General features: G+C 42.3%; 1 protein-coding gene across 1 annotated transcript in view; it reads left to right on the forward strand.

The window, feature by feature from the left end:
* The window catches only part of LOC144270458 (pinopsin-like), a 152,712-nt gene extending 137,790 nt beyond the window's left edge, over positions 1–14,922 (forward strand). Inside the window, exon 4 of the mRNA XM_077826935.1 lies at positions 14,659–14,922. Within this exon, the coding sequence (XP_077683061.1) occupies positions 14,659–14,922 (264 nt within the window). The remainder of the gene's footprint in view (positions 1–14,658) is intronic.
* The last annotated feature ends 355 nt before the right edge of the window (positions 14,923–15,277 follow it).

The raw sequence follows: 15,277 nt of genomic DNA on the forward strand, positions 1-15,277 counted from the left end.
TTAACACGCTTGTCAGACTGAAATGTGTTACATTTCACATTAATTTGCAAATTTCCCCCCATAGACAACAGGCAGGCCTGTGATTACTTAGCTAAACAGGGAGTAAATTGCAGTAGGAGATGCAATCATAGGGGAGCTATGCAAATTAGAACCACTAAGTTTTCAGTCAACCCAATTCTGCCATTCTTATGGCTTGTGGTACTACAGTGGTATAGTTAAAAGCGGTACAACCTGCTAGTCTGGATACAGTTACACTGGTATAAAAAGCACTTATACCACTGTAGCTTATTCTGGTCAGGCTCCTTCGTATCAGTAGAACTGCATCCACACTACAGGTTATACCAGGATAGCTATTTTGCTGCATGCATGTACCTGTAATAGTTACATCAGTACAAATCTGTGAATAGAGCAGGCCTTACCTGTTTCACGTTACCTAGGGAGGTTGTGAAAGCCCCATCACTGGAGACTTAAGAACAAGTTAGACAGAAACCTGTCGGGGATGGTCTAGATATGCTTAAACCTGCCTCAGCACAGGAGGCTAGACTACATGACCATGTGAGGTTTCTTTCAGCCCTAAAATTCTATGCATAGTCCTATTGCTGTCATTGTTAGTACTCACTGCAAGTACAGATGCTAGGCTTATGCTCAGTGTTAACACTATTGTCATAATTCATCTTCTGGGTCTGGGATAAATGCTATGAACAGATTTTATTAAAAAACTGTTCAATTCTTTGATAACATGTGTTATTTACTATCTTTCAACCAACTAAGTTTTATACCAGTCCAACTCTAAAAATAGCATGCAAAAGCATATTTTCTAGTATGTATTTATTTTTCCTCTAAAGTTTCCCTTTTAGGGAAGTCACATGCCAGTCAAGTGCATTTCCTGATTTCATGGATGTGGTGTGTTATTCTTCATACAAAATTCTGGGTGTGACAGCCAGAGATGTACTGCGGGAGAGTAAGGGTTGTTCTGCATATAAAGGGCTGCCACTTACTACTTTGATGGCACTAGTACCTTTCACAAACCATCCCAGCTATTCATTGCATTTGAGAAGAAATCAAATTAAGTGAGACAAGGCTTATTACTGCTCCCCCTATAGATGTGGTCTTCGTCTCAGTTTCCCTCAATGGTAGTCAAGCAGAGATCTCCAGCTAAACCAAAACTCCCTCCTTTCCAGAAGAGGGAACCAAAACAAACAGTTTGACAAACCATCCTTGGTCCAGTTTCTCTCCCTCAAGCGCGAGAGCAATCCCCACTACCCCCTTGGTGCAGGGCTATGAATAGAGAAACTTCTCATCTCATGAGTGCTAGTCTGGATCAAAAGGAATTCCCTGCTGCTTCCGTACTTTTCACTTTAAACGAGGTGTTTATGCATCACATCTCCATTACCTTTCTCTCTCAAATTCACAAGAATGACCCGAGTGACTTGCCAATCAGGACCCAGAGGTGAGAAACATTTCTCTCTCACAGCCAGTTATTTAAACATCCCTCCTATTTGTTTGAGCCAGCAGTCTCCTAGTAGAAGGTGTTAAAGGTCACTTGGAATATATTCCAGTTATGAAATGTATTAGGGGAAAGGGGCTGCTCTTTCCCTTGAAAGTTCAGGCAGCCTCTAAAATATGAGAGTTCATTTACCTTTTAATGAGACTGCTATGAATTTAAGCATCCAGAAGTCCCTTGTGAAAGAGCCAATACATTCTCTTAGCTGTTCCAAACACACATGCTGTCCTTGACAGGAAAGCTAGTGACTGCAGGTTTTTATACTCGTATTCAGTTTTCATACTGACATTCCATCTCCCCAGTTCTCATGGGCTGGGAGATCTCAGCATGTTCTATAGGTCCACATTTCAACCACCACATGAGTGAAGAGACCTTACCTAGCACCCACTAACTTGTGCTGCATAAATATCTAGCTCTCATATAGCGCTTTTCATCAGTCAGTTCCAGAGCCCTGTACAAAAGGAGGTCAGTCAGGATCATTAACCCCATTTTACAGATAAGAAAATGGAATCTCAGAGACGAGAAGGGACTTACCAAAGGTCACCAGCAGGCTAGTGGCAGAGCCAGGAATAAAATCCAGGGTCTTTCAAGTCCCAGTCCAGCACTCTGTCCATTAGGCCACTGAGGATGTTAATTACTACCGTTCTGCATATATGTTCCTTAAAGGTACAATGTTCACATCATTCCTGCCGGTGCAATGGGCATGTGGTGTGCATAATCTTGAGCTCCCCCACATGGTTTGCACCTCTCCGCTGCCCCTGGATGTGGAAAATCAGCACAGCACGCTTTCGTGTAGCTTTCGTGAGCTACAGCTCACTTCATCGGATGAAGTGGGCTGTACGAAAGCTTATGCTCAAATAGATTGGTTAGTCTCTAAGGTGCCACAAGTACTCCTTTTCTTACAACGAAGAAGGGAATTGACATCTCAGCAGCATATCAAAGGCAATAGATAAGGTGAGGTACGCAGAGAAGGGCCTTAAAAGACAAGAAGTTCATATTTGTGTGGAAGAAGTGATATGGTTAAACTGACAGACCAAGATAATGATCTCTGCACAGTCCCAGGCTGCACTCCAAGGATCCCAATCACAGGACCTACTTTCCAGAAAGTGCTGAACACCTTCTCTCTGAAAATCAGGCCCTTTTAAGGTGTCTCAGATTGGACACCCAATATAAATTAGTCACTTTTGAAAATCTTAATCCTTATACTCACACTGATAGATGAAACAAGCAGGCCTTCTCCACAGCTCACAGAGAACCCACCAGTACAGGCCCCAGAGTATTTTCCCAGGCAGTTTTGTTTTCCAAAAATAAGCAATATTAACAAAATCCATCTCCTCAGTCCACTCTGGGCTACAGTTTCCTGAGGATGTTCCTCTTTACCTCCCAGGAGCTCTTTGCAGAAATCTTCTGGGTTCTGTTCATGGAGCACTATCACCCAGGGCTTTCTCCCTGGAGGCACCACCACACCCTTGCAGTACTCTGACTCACTAGATCTCCCTTCCCTATGGGTCCAGGTGCCCTCTTTTAAACCTAATTTGGGTCAGCTGACCAGTCAAAGGTGCATTGGCCCTGACCCCTCTTAAAGGGTCCAGTCACCATAGTATTCTTTTGACTCAGCCTCTTAAGGGCTAGAAATCTGGTTTCCCTTTCCTGGGGCTTTCCAGTAACAATGAGTAAACCGCTCTGTATCTCCCATTCCAGTTACATTATTTAAAAGCAAAGTTTATTTGGCAAGGGGTAGAAACCAAAGTCATAAAAGTTGGTTAATCAAATTGATACTTATGTAGCACTTCTCTACAAAAAAAAGTGCCACTAAGCCAGCCCCAGAATTTAGATGATTTGATCTAACCTAATATGAACACCACTTACTTTGTATAGTAGAAATTCATTTGTCTTTGTGCATAGCGGATTGCATCCTTCATCCCAGCTTATATCAGGTAAGAGACAACAAACAGTTTCCTCACCGATTACCTCCTTCCAGTCTTGCATGACTAGTCATTAGTCTTAAAAAACTCCAAACCACATTTGAGATAGGCCTCAGTTTCCCCTAATGACTTCCAATACTTGGATAGACATTTAGCTAGGCAAATCCACATGTGTGAACAGTTCAGCCCCAGAATTTCCCAAGGCAATTATTCATATTGAAGTTACATAAAGTTTCAATGAAGTTTAATACAAAATTAAAAGTCAGATATCCACACCTATCCATGCAGCTCAAACCACAGTTAGAAATGATTAAGCTGAGGAATAGTACCATATCTCCACAAAGTGGTCTGGCAGAAAGATTTTTCTCCATCATTGGAGTTAATACACCACATATTTCAAAGGGTTCTACACCTAGATGGCCGTAGCTTCAAAAGCTCTCAGCAAGAGCACACAGAAAAATAAGACAAAGCATGTTCTCTCACACACTGGAAGAAGGTGACAGCCACTATACAGAAGAAAGTGAAAATGAGAAATAATGGAGATGTGTCAGGAACTGGGGGTCCACAGAGCTCTTAGGAGCTAGCAAGTTCCAACCTGGTACCCAGGGCCCTGCTAACAGTTGCCAAAATAGAAGCTGAACCCTGACAGAGCATTCCAGTCCTGGAATCCCACTGGCAGAAGAGTCAGGGTCCTGATTAGTTCACCACTTCCATATAAACCCAGTACAGGACCAGGAAGTTGTCCATGCAACTGGGATTTCCCTGCTTAGGACTGCTTCCTCTGCAATACCTGATCCTTGCTACCGCTCTCCTGGTCACCTGACCCTACCTGCCTCCTGACACCCGACTCTCAGTTTTGCCCTCTGACTTGCGTTGGACTCTGGCTTTCTGGCTTGCCTGGTATCTGACCCGGCCTGACTACAGACTCCTGCTCTGACCACTAGATCAGACTGCTCTGGCCCCATCATGACAAAATGAGAGCTATCAAGGGGAAATCCAGGGGAATAGCATCAAATGGACAATGAATATTAGAGTGACACAAATGATATAAAAATGATTATCTAAGGAAACTAGTTCTGTTTCCACTGGAGTCAATGGGTAAACTCCTAATGATATTGTTTGCAGACACAGGTCCATAGCAATCATGACATACTCAACATTATAAAGGAAAGAACGTAGTCCCATATGCTCATATTGCCAAAAAGTAAAATCCTCCACCATGGCAGCACATGCTGAAGCCAGCATCTCAGGATACTAGTATATAATGCAAGGTAATGTCCATGTAAATGTGATTGCTTCTTCATGGTGAACTATGTCACTTTCAAAATATGCCCTTTGATACTGCCCCCTTGGTTTCACTTCCATCCCTGAATAAGGGCTGGTGGCATGGCACAAGAGAGGCCCGGGGCAGATTGTGCTTTGAAGACTCTGGCTTGACCTGGAGGAGCTATCAGAAGAATTGTGCTACCTGGAGACATTCTCATATGGAGGTCCAGGGAGCACAGAGGAAGTGTGCCTCCAGCATCATCCTGTACATTGGAGTGGCATGTTCCATCTAGCATATCTGGCCAGCTCTTCCATCACTGCTTCAGTCAGAGATGGGGCAACATCCCTGCCTCTCTGCAGGTGGCTTGTGCCGCAAGGAAGACTGAGTGTACACAGGGACCATAACCGTGCCTGACTCTTGTGGATCATATATGGCTGTAGCCCTTTGTCTCCCAACCTTTCAGTGCACCTGCACAAAGGTGAGATAATCTGGTCCTGAAGATGGTGTGTTTCTGTAGCACAGAATACTCTGGGACCACGTGAGGTGTCTAAGAAGTTATATTAAGATATATATGAGGTGCTCATTAACTCACAGATGAGAGCCCTATCAATGTATGCTATCCAGATGCCTGTACTGCACTCATTACCTTAGCATCTGAGCATCTTCTGAGGCAGGCTAAGCCAGCATGTAGGGATATACTCAGAAATTTTAATCAGAAATTGAAAAAACAGTTCAGACTGTGTCAGATTCAAAACAGCACAGGCAAATCTCAGTTTGCAGAAACTCCGTGCTGAATTCTTGGCTTATTTCAGGGGGGAAAAAATCATAAATTGAAGCTCCGTCACTGTAGAGAGACCAGTCTGTTGAAATGTTATTGCTGTTCACTTGTGAAACTGGGCCAGGCGACTGAAAAAAAGAAAACTCATTAGTTTGCTTCATAATTGAATAACCTCAAGCAATTGCTGGAGTAACACTTCCATGATCTGTTTCCCTTTATGAAATATTGGGCAAAGAAAAGGCACTGGCTCAAGGACACAAGAATCAAATAAGTTTTTAGTTTCTCAAGGCTGTTTACACTAAGTAACAGTTTATATGGGAAATACAATTATTCCTACCTACATAAGCATGATGAAAATATTGGAATCTATCAATGTACAAACATTCTTAATACCAACTCTAAGCGAGTCCAGCATCTCCATAAAAGTGCTCATTCGTTGTTCCCTTAGCATCTCATTTGGCATTGTACATTGGCTTGTGTCGGACCAAACTGCATTATGGAGCATTATTTAGTGCCCAATCCTGCGAGCCCTTATTTGCGTGGGAAAGGATTGATTGCATGTACAAATAAGGGTTGTCAATTAACTCAGACAGTGACTTTCAGTCAAATACATTATTCACAAATACAAGTTTTTATCATTCAGATGCATTCATTATGCCCTTGTACGTGCATCTGAAAAACGTGTGATCTGGCTGTGCATATCTGAATTAAGAGTTGAATACAAAATTTGGAACTGAAGTTCCAAACATTTCTGTCAGTGAGTAGTTCCATTGATACCCATGAAGCTATTCCAGTTTACACCAGCTCAGGGTTAACCATTCATTACAGCTTCTACTGATCATTTATTAACCTCTTATAAACTATTTATAAATATACCCTTAATTTCAAGTGTGTACCAGATTTTAAAAGATCCACAAATGCAACGACAATAGATGTAAAGGTTTCTGGTTTGTAAGTGCAAAAGGTGCACCTGAGTTGCACTCTGGAATGCTCATTTGCAAATTAAATTAGGGCTTTTTTTTTCCTGAAGTACTTACATGAGAGGAAAGTGATCAGGAACAGTCAGCATGGATTCACCAAGGGAAGGTCATGCCTGACTAATCTAATCGCCTTCTATGATGAGATTACTGGTTCTGTGGATGAAGGGAAAGCAGTGGATGTATTGTTTCTTGACTTTAGCAAAGCTTTTGACATGGTCTCCCACAGTATTCTTGTCAGCAAGTTAAAGAAGTATGGGCTGGATGAATGCACTATAAGGTGGGTAGAAAGTTGGCTAGATTGTCAGGCTCAACGGGTAGTGATCAATGGCTCCATGTCTAGTTGGCAGCCGGTGTCAAGTGGAGTGCCCCAGGGGTCGGTCCTGGGGCCCATTTTGTTCAATATCTTCATAAATGATCTGGAGGATGGTGTGGATTGCACTCTCAGCAAATTTGCGGATGATACTAAACTGGGAGGAGCGGTTGATACGCCGGAGGGCAGGGATAGGATACAGAGGGACCTAGACAAATTGGAGGATTGGGCCAAAAGAAATCTGATGAGGTTCACTAAGGATAAGTGCAGGGTCCTGCACTTAGGACGGAAGAACCCAATGCACAGCTACAGACTAGGGACCGAATGGCTAGGCAGCAGTTCTGCAGAAAAGGACCTAGGAGTGACAGTGGACGAGAAGCTGGATATGAGTCAGCAGTGTGCCCTTGTTGCCAAGAAGGCCAATGGCATTTTGGGATGTATAAGTAGGGGCATTGCCAGCAGATCGAGGGATGTGATCGGTCCCCTCTATTCGACATTGGTGAGGCCTCATCTGGAGTACTGTGTCCAGTTTTGGGCACAACACTACAAGAAGGATGTGGATAAATTGGAGAGAGTCCAGCGAAGGGCAACAAAAATGATGAGGGGTCTGGAACACATGACTTATGAGGAGAGGCTGAGGAAACTGGGATTGTTTAGTCTGCAGAAGAGAAGAATGAGAGGGGATTTGATAGCTGCTTTCAACTACCTGAGAGGTGGTTCCAGAGAGGATGGTTCTAGACTATTCTCAGTGGTAGAAGAGGACCTGACAAGGAGTAATGGTCTCAAGTTGCAGTGGGGGAGGTTTAGATTGGATATTAGGAAAAACTTTTTCACTAGGAAGGTGGTGAAACACTGGAACGCATTACCTAGGGAGGTGATAGAATCTCCTTCCTTAGAAGTTTTTAAGGTCAGGCTTGACAAAGCCCTGGCTGGGATGATTTAATTGGGGATTGGTCCTGCTTTGAGCAGATGACCTCCTGAGGTCCCTTCCAACCCTGATATTCTATGATTCTATGATTTTTCCCTATGGAAACAGTTACACTTATAAACAGTACAGCAGTTAAGATGTCTTTTGAAAGTGTCTTTCTGATCCTGCTTCTATCTAAATCAATGGCCAAACACCCAGTCATAAAAGGGAGCAGGATTGGGCTCAACTTCAAACACAAGTCTCTTTCTGCTGATTGTGTGCCATTCTCTGGGGGAATGGGAAAGCAAGGCACAAAAAGGAGTTGTTTAGTGTTAGGTTTCATTGTATACAATGTACTTTGTTCCCTGTTTGAGGATTAATTGTACTTTTTCCTGAGAGTGAGAAGAGACTGGCCTAGTCCTTCACCTCAAGTGGGTTGAGCCCAAGCAGCCACACTGTATTCAAAAATACATTTTGGTAATGACCTTGAAGTGCTTGTCTTGTGAAAACTCTTCAAAGGAGCATTTAACGACCGCATATTATTCAACAACATTAGTGAGCCTCCCTTTTGCCTCTGGAGATTAGAGCGATCTACATTTCATGTATTTGTAATAATTAGGTAATAAACAATGGGAGACAATTTAGGACACTATAAAACAAACGTTTTCTAAGTGGCTTCAGTTATTACGCTCTGTCACAATTCCTGCAGCAAGACCAACACACTACAACGGAGGATTCAGTTCCCTTTGCCATGACTATCATGGCAAAGATTTAGAATTCGTTTTCTCACCTCACCACACAGTAAATTGCATGTGGTGTGGGCAACTGTCAAGGGGAAGTAGATCCTTGTCTGAGTCACTGAATCGACTATTTGTCAGGGCTCCAGCTAGTCCTAATTATGAAAAGTGTAGCTACATATTGCCTGTCTTGTGAAATTTGCTTCCTTCCCAGAGCACTAGCCAAGATTGTAGGGAAAAACCTTACATTTACACTTAAGTTTCACTAGCATAACTATGTCAGTAAGGGGTGTTATTTTCTGACAACAGAGCTATGCCAGTTAAAGCCACAGTGAGGATGCAGTTGTACCCGTATAAGGCACTTCATGACACTATAGCTTTTTTTGCTGAACTGGAATAAGCTAAACTGCCTGTACTAGGGGGTTGATGCTTTTGCCTACAAAGCCTTAGATTTGGGTCACATTTTTGAGCCTATTTTTGCATCCTTACAGGCCTGGGTTTGTTAGTTATTAAAGAAAGCAGAGACACTGCTCTTCTGTGACTCGAGCAGCTGGGATCCTAAGCAGGGTCTTGGTTTGAGCTTGGCTCAGATCCTGGGACTCACTTCTAGCCAGGGTTTTTGCACATCTGCCCCTCTACAGGAATAAGAATGGCCTTGGACATTTCCATGAAGCTGTATTTATTAGTCTAATTTCTTTCCCCTAGTCACGGATCTTAATTTTGCACACCTGTATGTGCATGGACCGGTTTCTGAAGAGTGTGCTGACATGCCCTAAACTGTCCCTTGTATACACCTGTTAAAGAGAAGCTTCCCTTAAACAGTTGTACAAATATAAGTGTAGCTTATATGCCTCTTTCCAGAAAGACAGAGGGGCTGCAAGCTTATTCAAATCCACTTGATTAGGAATTCAGTAGAATGTACAAAGATAGTATTTCACTATTCACCAAGCTGTCATCTTGCCTTGTTGTCATCTACTTTCCATTATTCTTTGAGAAATTCAAAGATAAAAGGCTGCAGAGGTGTCACTCTGATGTAACTGGTCTTTTCTGCAGAAAAGGAATTGGAGTGTTCCTGGCATTGACAAAAATCTTAGATTGAAAATACCATCCTTATTGAAGAGAAATCCACCAGGGGTAGCTTTTCAGGGACACTCAGATTCACGAAGTGTGATGGTTACATAGGAACACATGGTAGGAATGGCAATGCCAGAACACCTGTTCATCTAATCCCATGTCTTGTCTCTGACAGTGGCCAGAACCAGCTGCTTCAGGAGAAGATCCAAGAAGCCCCCAACATGGACAACTATGGAATAACTTGCCCATAAGGAAAGTTTCTTCCAACCCGCCCCATCAGTTAGTGATTGGCTCATGCTCTGAAGCATGAGGGTTTCCTCTCTTAAACCCCATTATCCCATCCAATCTAACTGGAGATGTGGATTATAAAAACATAAGTCTCTAATCCTTTTCTGAACCCTGCTAAACTCTGAGCCTCAATAGCAGTTGGAGCACTAAGCTCCACTGGTCAATGCCTAGAATAATACAATTTACCTTTTTTAAATTGTGTTGCTTTTTAAGGCCATTTAATGTCTCTGAACCCTTTCTAGTTCTGTTGTAACTTTAAGAGAATGTCCTGAACTGTATAAATTATTCCCAATGAGGGTATGCCATCAGTTCCAAGAATGGCATTAAATATTTTCAGTACTAAGTTCTGTCCCATGACCTACACACCCACAACTCAATTTATCATCAGCATTGAACAGGCTGTCATTGACCTGTCCACAGTGACAGCCATGCCTCCACCCCTTCTCCCCGCAGTGGTCATAGTTATTTAGAATCCAGCAGTGTGCATGAGTAGTTCAAAGAATTCCATTCTATGTGCATTTGTCAGAGATGACTTGTTCAGCACTAGCATAATACCCACTCACCCAGCTTTGACAACTCCCCCTGAAGTTTCTCAAGGCCAGCTCTAGCTGCAGTAAGAAGTGACTGCATCTTCTGCAAGTTTTGCCACCTCGTTATTCATCCCCCTTTTCGGATTAAATAATGCTGGTACAAGTGCAGAGCCTTTGTGGCACCCTACTATTAACTTTAGTCCTGCTGAAAGTTGACCATTTATTTCTACTCTGATTTCTCTGAACTAATTTCTAATCCATTACAGTATTTTACCTCTCACCCCATGACTACTTCGTTTCTTGAAGAGCCCCGTCGGGGACTTATAGCAGGAGATTTTCAAAGGCCACTGAAGGCAGCTAAGCACCCAATTTCCATTGACTTTCAATGAAAGTTTGGGGCCTAAATTGCTTGGAAGAATCTCCCTCATTAATTATATTCATTGGTTCTCCTTTAAATATGACAACAAAATCATAGACAAAAAAGTATAGTAGGTTAGAAGGCATGATTGTCTTTTACTTAAGGGAAAAAAAATAATCTCTATGTGATCATTTCAATCAAGTTATCCGATACTGAGGTAGACTTACTGCTCTGTAATTTCTAGAATCACTTCTAAGAGTTTCAAAACGCATAACTATGGCATTTTCTCCTTACCAGTGTTCTGGTACAGTAGTTGATTTTTAAATGATGGATTGTACATTCTCTTAGATGCTCAGCCATTTCATTCTTAAAATTCCTTTGGAACTCTTAGATGTACAGTGGAAATACGAAGAGATTCAGTCCAGTTTTAGAAGGTTTTTTATTTGTATCCCCATAGCACCTAGGAGTCATGGATGAGGACTCCCTAGTACTAGGCACTGTGCAAACAGAACAAACTGTGGTCCCTATCCTATAGGGCTTACAGTACAAGTAGAAGACAAGAACCATACTCCCTATACTTGATGGGGAATGCTGCAGGAACCAGTAATACCTCTAAAAAAGTAGAAGGAATTGTCCCACTATATACTGGTCCTGGTGACTTGTTGTTCTTTATTCATCAATTTGTTTCACCACCTCCTCTTTTGACACCTTAATCTCCGACAGTGCTTCATCTACTATCTGAAAAAAGAAAACATCTCCCCATTATCCTCTGCAGTGGAGACTAATACAAAGAAGTCATTTAGCTTCTCTAACATCCTTAAACTCTTCAGTTATTCCCTTTATTCACCACAGATTCTTGCACTAACTTCAAGGTGGATGACCTGTAGTCATAACAGCTGAAAATACATAATTTAATCTGAATAAATTACAAGTCTTAAGAACCAGAGTGGAGAGGTTAATTGTGAAAAATCTAGAGATGACAGTTATTTCTGTCACAGGGTCCATCCCCACCAAGACACCCTCAAATGGCTGACCTGGTGCAACATGTGCATCCAGCCTCAGTTTCCCCTTCTTCAGTCCCAAGGGACAACTGAGTTGCCCCTCCTTTCCTCACAGACAAGACCAACAGCTATCTCACCCACCCAGGAAAGGAAAGCAATTCTTCTCACAGTCTAACAGGACCTCTGTTTTGGCACATCGTTTATTAATGTGTGCCTCAACTCCCGGGTCCCTCAAACTGAAACAGTTCACAAACCCTAAAGTTAAAGAGGCAGCAGTTCACCAAGTCTGTTGTCCCTGTGCCTGTCCTAACACACACACACACGCCTCCAAATCATCTAGTTACCTGAAACAACAATCCCTTCTCCATGACTCCTGCACCCCCACTGACCAGTCTCCAAATTTCTTACAACTCTTCCATGGCAACTCTGACCTCAGGGCTCCTGCAGTGTTCTGTTCCCCAGGCCTCCTTCACCCCTACTAAGCTCCTCCAGAATCATCCTCTGCCCCTGGCTGAAACAGATATTCTCCTTTACCTAAGAGATGCCTCATAAGACTTCCAGTTGGTGGAGTTCCCCAGCTCCGGTCAGTCCTGAACTATCAACTCTGCCCAATTCTTCCTCTGGGCCAGATCTTCTTCCCCTCCAAGAAACTCCCAACTTGTACTCTCTTAGGTGAGATCAAGAGAAGCTCATACAGCTTGCTCCAGAGAACTCTCACCTCCAGCTTCCTGCCTCTTCTTCCTCCTTGTCCTAACACAGTTTAGGTTTTCAGACACCAGGTACCTTCTTTCAGGCAGCTAATTAGCCACAGGTGAGCTGGATCAACTCTCTTAAATGGGCCAATCACCCTGTGACAGTTGCAATACACCATTCCACCCTGTCCCCCACCTTGGTGGGGGAGGAGAAGAAGACAACAACAGGAAATATTCCACAGTGAAGCAACTGAGAGTTTTTCAGTGCACGTAAGGGTAATTTACTATTTCAGAATTTACTCATCTCTAGTTTATAGGGAGCAGACTTTGGAGTGCTATTAGTAGGGATTACTATAGAAACTGCGGAGAAGGCCAGCATTTGGAGCTGACCTCTGTAATGCAGCATGAAAACATTCTGGTGAAAAATGGCTCTTTTGACCAAATGAAAATTCTCCAACAAAACTTTCCTGTTGGTTGAAACTGATTTTTTTTTAAATGAAAACCAGAATTTCATAGAGAACTACAGAGTTTAAAAAATCCCATTAAAATGATCATTTTCCAACAATCTGGTGCTATGTTTTGAGTAATTGTTTGTTTGTTTAATTAATAGGTACTAACTGCCTCAGCTCTCACTTCATAGACACATTCTAATCTCCCATGCACTCCATTTTTTGCCGAACATCTGAAAAATCCATTCCATAACAGATGCTTGATTAACAAAAAGTCTGTCTGGAAGGCTTAACTCCAGCAACCTACCTAATTTCCTTTTTATTCCCCCAATAGATTCAGTTAGACAGACAATCTTGCTCTGATGTTCAGTTAACTGAAGCCCCACCATATTTTCAATAAACCAGCCACAGGCTAGTACGATTGATTTGCCAATACCATTAGCAGATTCTGGCAGCCTTTTAGACCATGGTTGAATTAATGCATTTTGCTTATGATTACACAGTCATTATAATAAAGCCTACTAAGCTAGTAGCCATGAGTTCTCCCATCTGAGGAATACAGCTCTTTAGTCAGGAGTGGATGAAATGAATTAGGTTGTAATAGGCAGATAGACAGTACAGACATTCCTACATGCCTTTAGATTATTACACTGCACAAGCCTACTGGAGTGGACTGTATCACTCAACATGATCGCTCTTCCTCAGACTTGTAATTAAATAGATGATGAACATTTCTGAAAAAAAAAATGAAGGCTTTTACAACTAACAAAACCTTAATGGGACAACGGGACATTGTAATTTAAAGGTCTTTGTGAGGTAAAACAATGGAATAGTCTGTATAGTCAGTAAAGGAATGAGTTGTAATAATCTCCTTCCGTACTTCAACCCCTCAACTGCAGCAACTCCAGCTTTGATGCCCCTTTCCACATCCTCCCCTGCACCTTTTCCCATGCATATGTGTGGAGCATGTATGACCTGATGACCTCAAGGCCCCTTGCAGCCCTTCATTTCTATGATTCTATGTTGGCCAAGCCACTTCCCTCTCCTTATTTAAACTCCTCCTTGTAAATCACTTCTGCTGTTTGTCAACAAGAAAATAGTGAACCATACAAAATATCCGTTATATTTAATAGAAACCCATTATGTGCAAATTCCCCATTAAAGTCATGGCATGATCTTGGTCTTATCTTTGTTCCTCCCTTGCCTTCTGTTCTCACCCTCCTGTTGCATTACTTCTGAAACTAAATTGGAAGCTCTTTGAGTAGGGACTCTATCTTTCTATAAATAACTAAGAGCCTAGAACACTACAGAGCTCTGGAAGAGAGGATACTCCGAACAATCTAGCTGTGCACATAGATGGCCTAAGTTAAGCATTTTCTTTACTTGCTTCCCTTATCCACCCTCTTCTGATCCTTTGTATTGCTTACACTCACTACTGCATCATAGCTTAGTTGATCCTACAACATCTTGCACACAGCCGACGGTTGCACTTGTGCAGAACCCATGGTGTCTGGGGGTTTTGTATAGGCTCAGCAGTCCACCTACATGCTGGGATGGGTGCCCTAGATTGTAAACTGTTCAAGGCAATAAATGGTTTTGTATAATCCCTAGCATAATAGGATCCTGATCTCAGCTGGGGCCTCTGATGGCTACTGTAAAAAAAAAAAAAGAAGAAGAAGAAAGAAAAACCACCAAGTTGAATCACACCCACCCAACGTGTTTTGCATTATTGTTCTTGGAAATTAAGTGCTGTACCCAAAGGAGGGCCCAGGAGTACCATTGGGTGAAATGTTTTACACAGAATAGGATGGTGTGAGTAAATAATATTCTCATTTATTGTTTATGTTTTGTGTCTTAGTTTTACAGGTGCTTTTGTGCACTTCTGAAATGCGATAAGACATCTTTTACCACCAGCAACAAGTTTTCTTCAAAGTCCACCCGAGTGTGCCGCACTACACCAAGGGTACAGGACAACAACTTCACATTTGTTGCTGCATCTGCAGGACCGCCATCCTCAGAACAGCAGGAGGCCACTGTTAGCTTGCAGAACCCAGAGCCAACCATGGACAATGGCCCAAGGGCAAAACGAGAAGTGCTACTTGTAGCTCACTATAGCGCTTAATCAAGGCAAACACAGACTTATTCTACATGATTTGGAGGGTGTTGGTGGACAGGAGAAACAACTGTCAACTGGTTTTGTTAGTTTAAATCCGTAGGTAAGGATGGACACAAAGCTTAGTGTAATAAGCTGAGGTCATAGTGTTGCACCTGCTGAAAATTTGCCTACTGCTTAAAGTGATGTATGTTCAATCAACCAACAAGCTGTTGCTGTCATTCCTGAAGACCCTGGTAAATGGAATTTCAGAATCTTTGGGTGGTGGGTTAATTAAACAAGGGTCTCCTCTTAAAATGTGTGTGTGTTGAGGGGTAAATTTAAAAACCCACAACACTTAAACACATTCTAAAGATTTTTGTTA

Source organism: Eretmochelys imbricata, chromosome 9, assembly GCF_965152235.1.
Source record: "Eretmochelys imbricata isolate rEreImb1 chromosome 9, rEreImb1.hap1, whole genome shotgun sequence".
NCBI lineage: Eukaryota > Metazoa > Chordata > Testudines > Cheloniidae > Eretmochelys > Eretmochelys imbricata.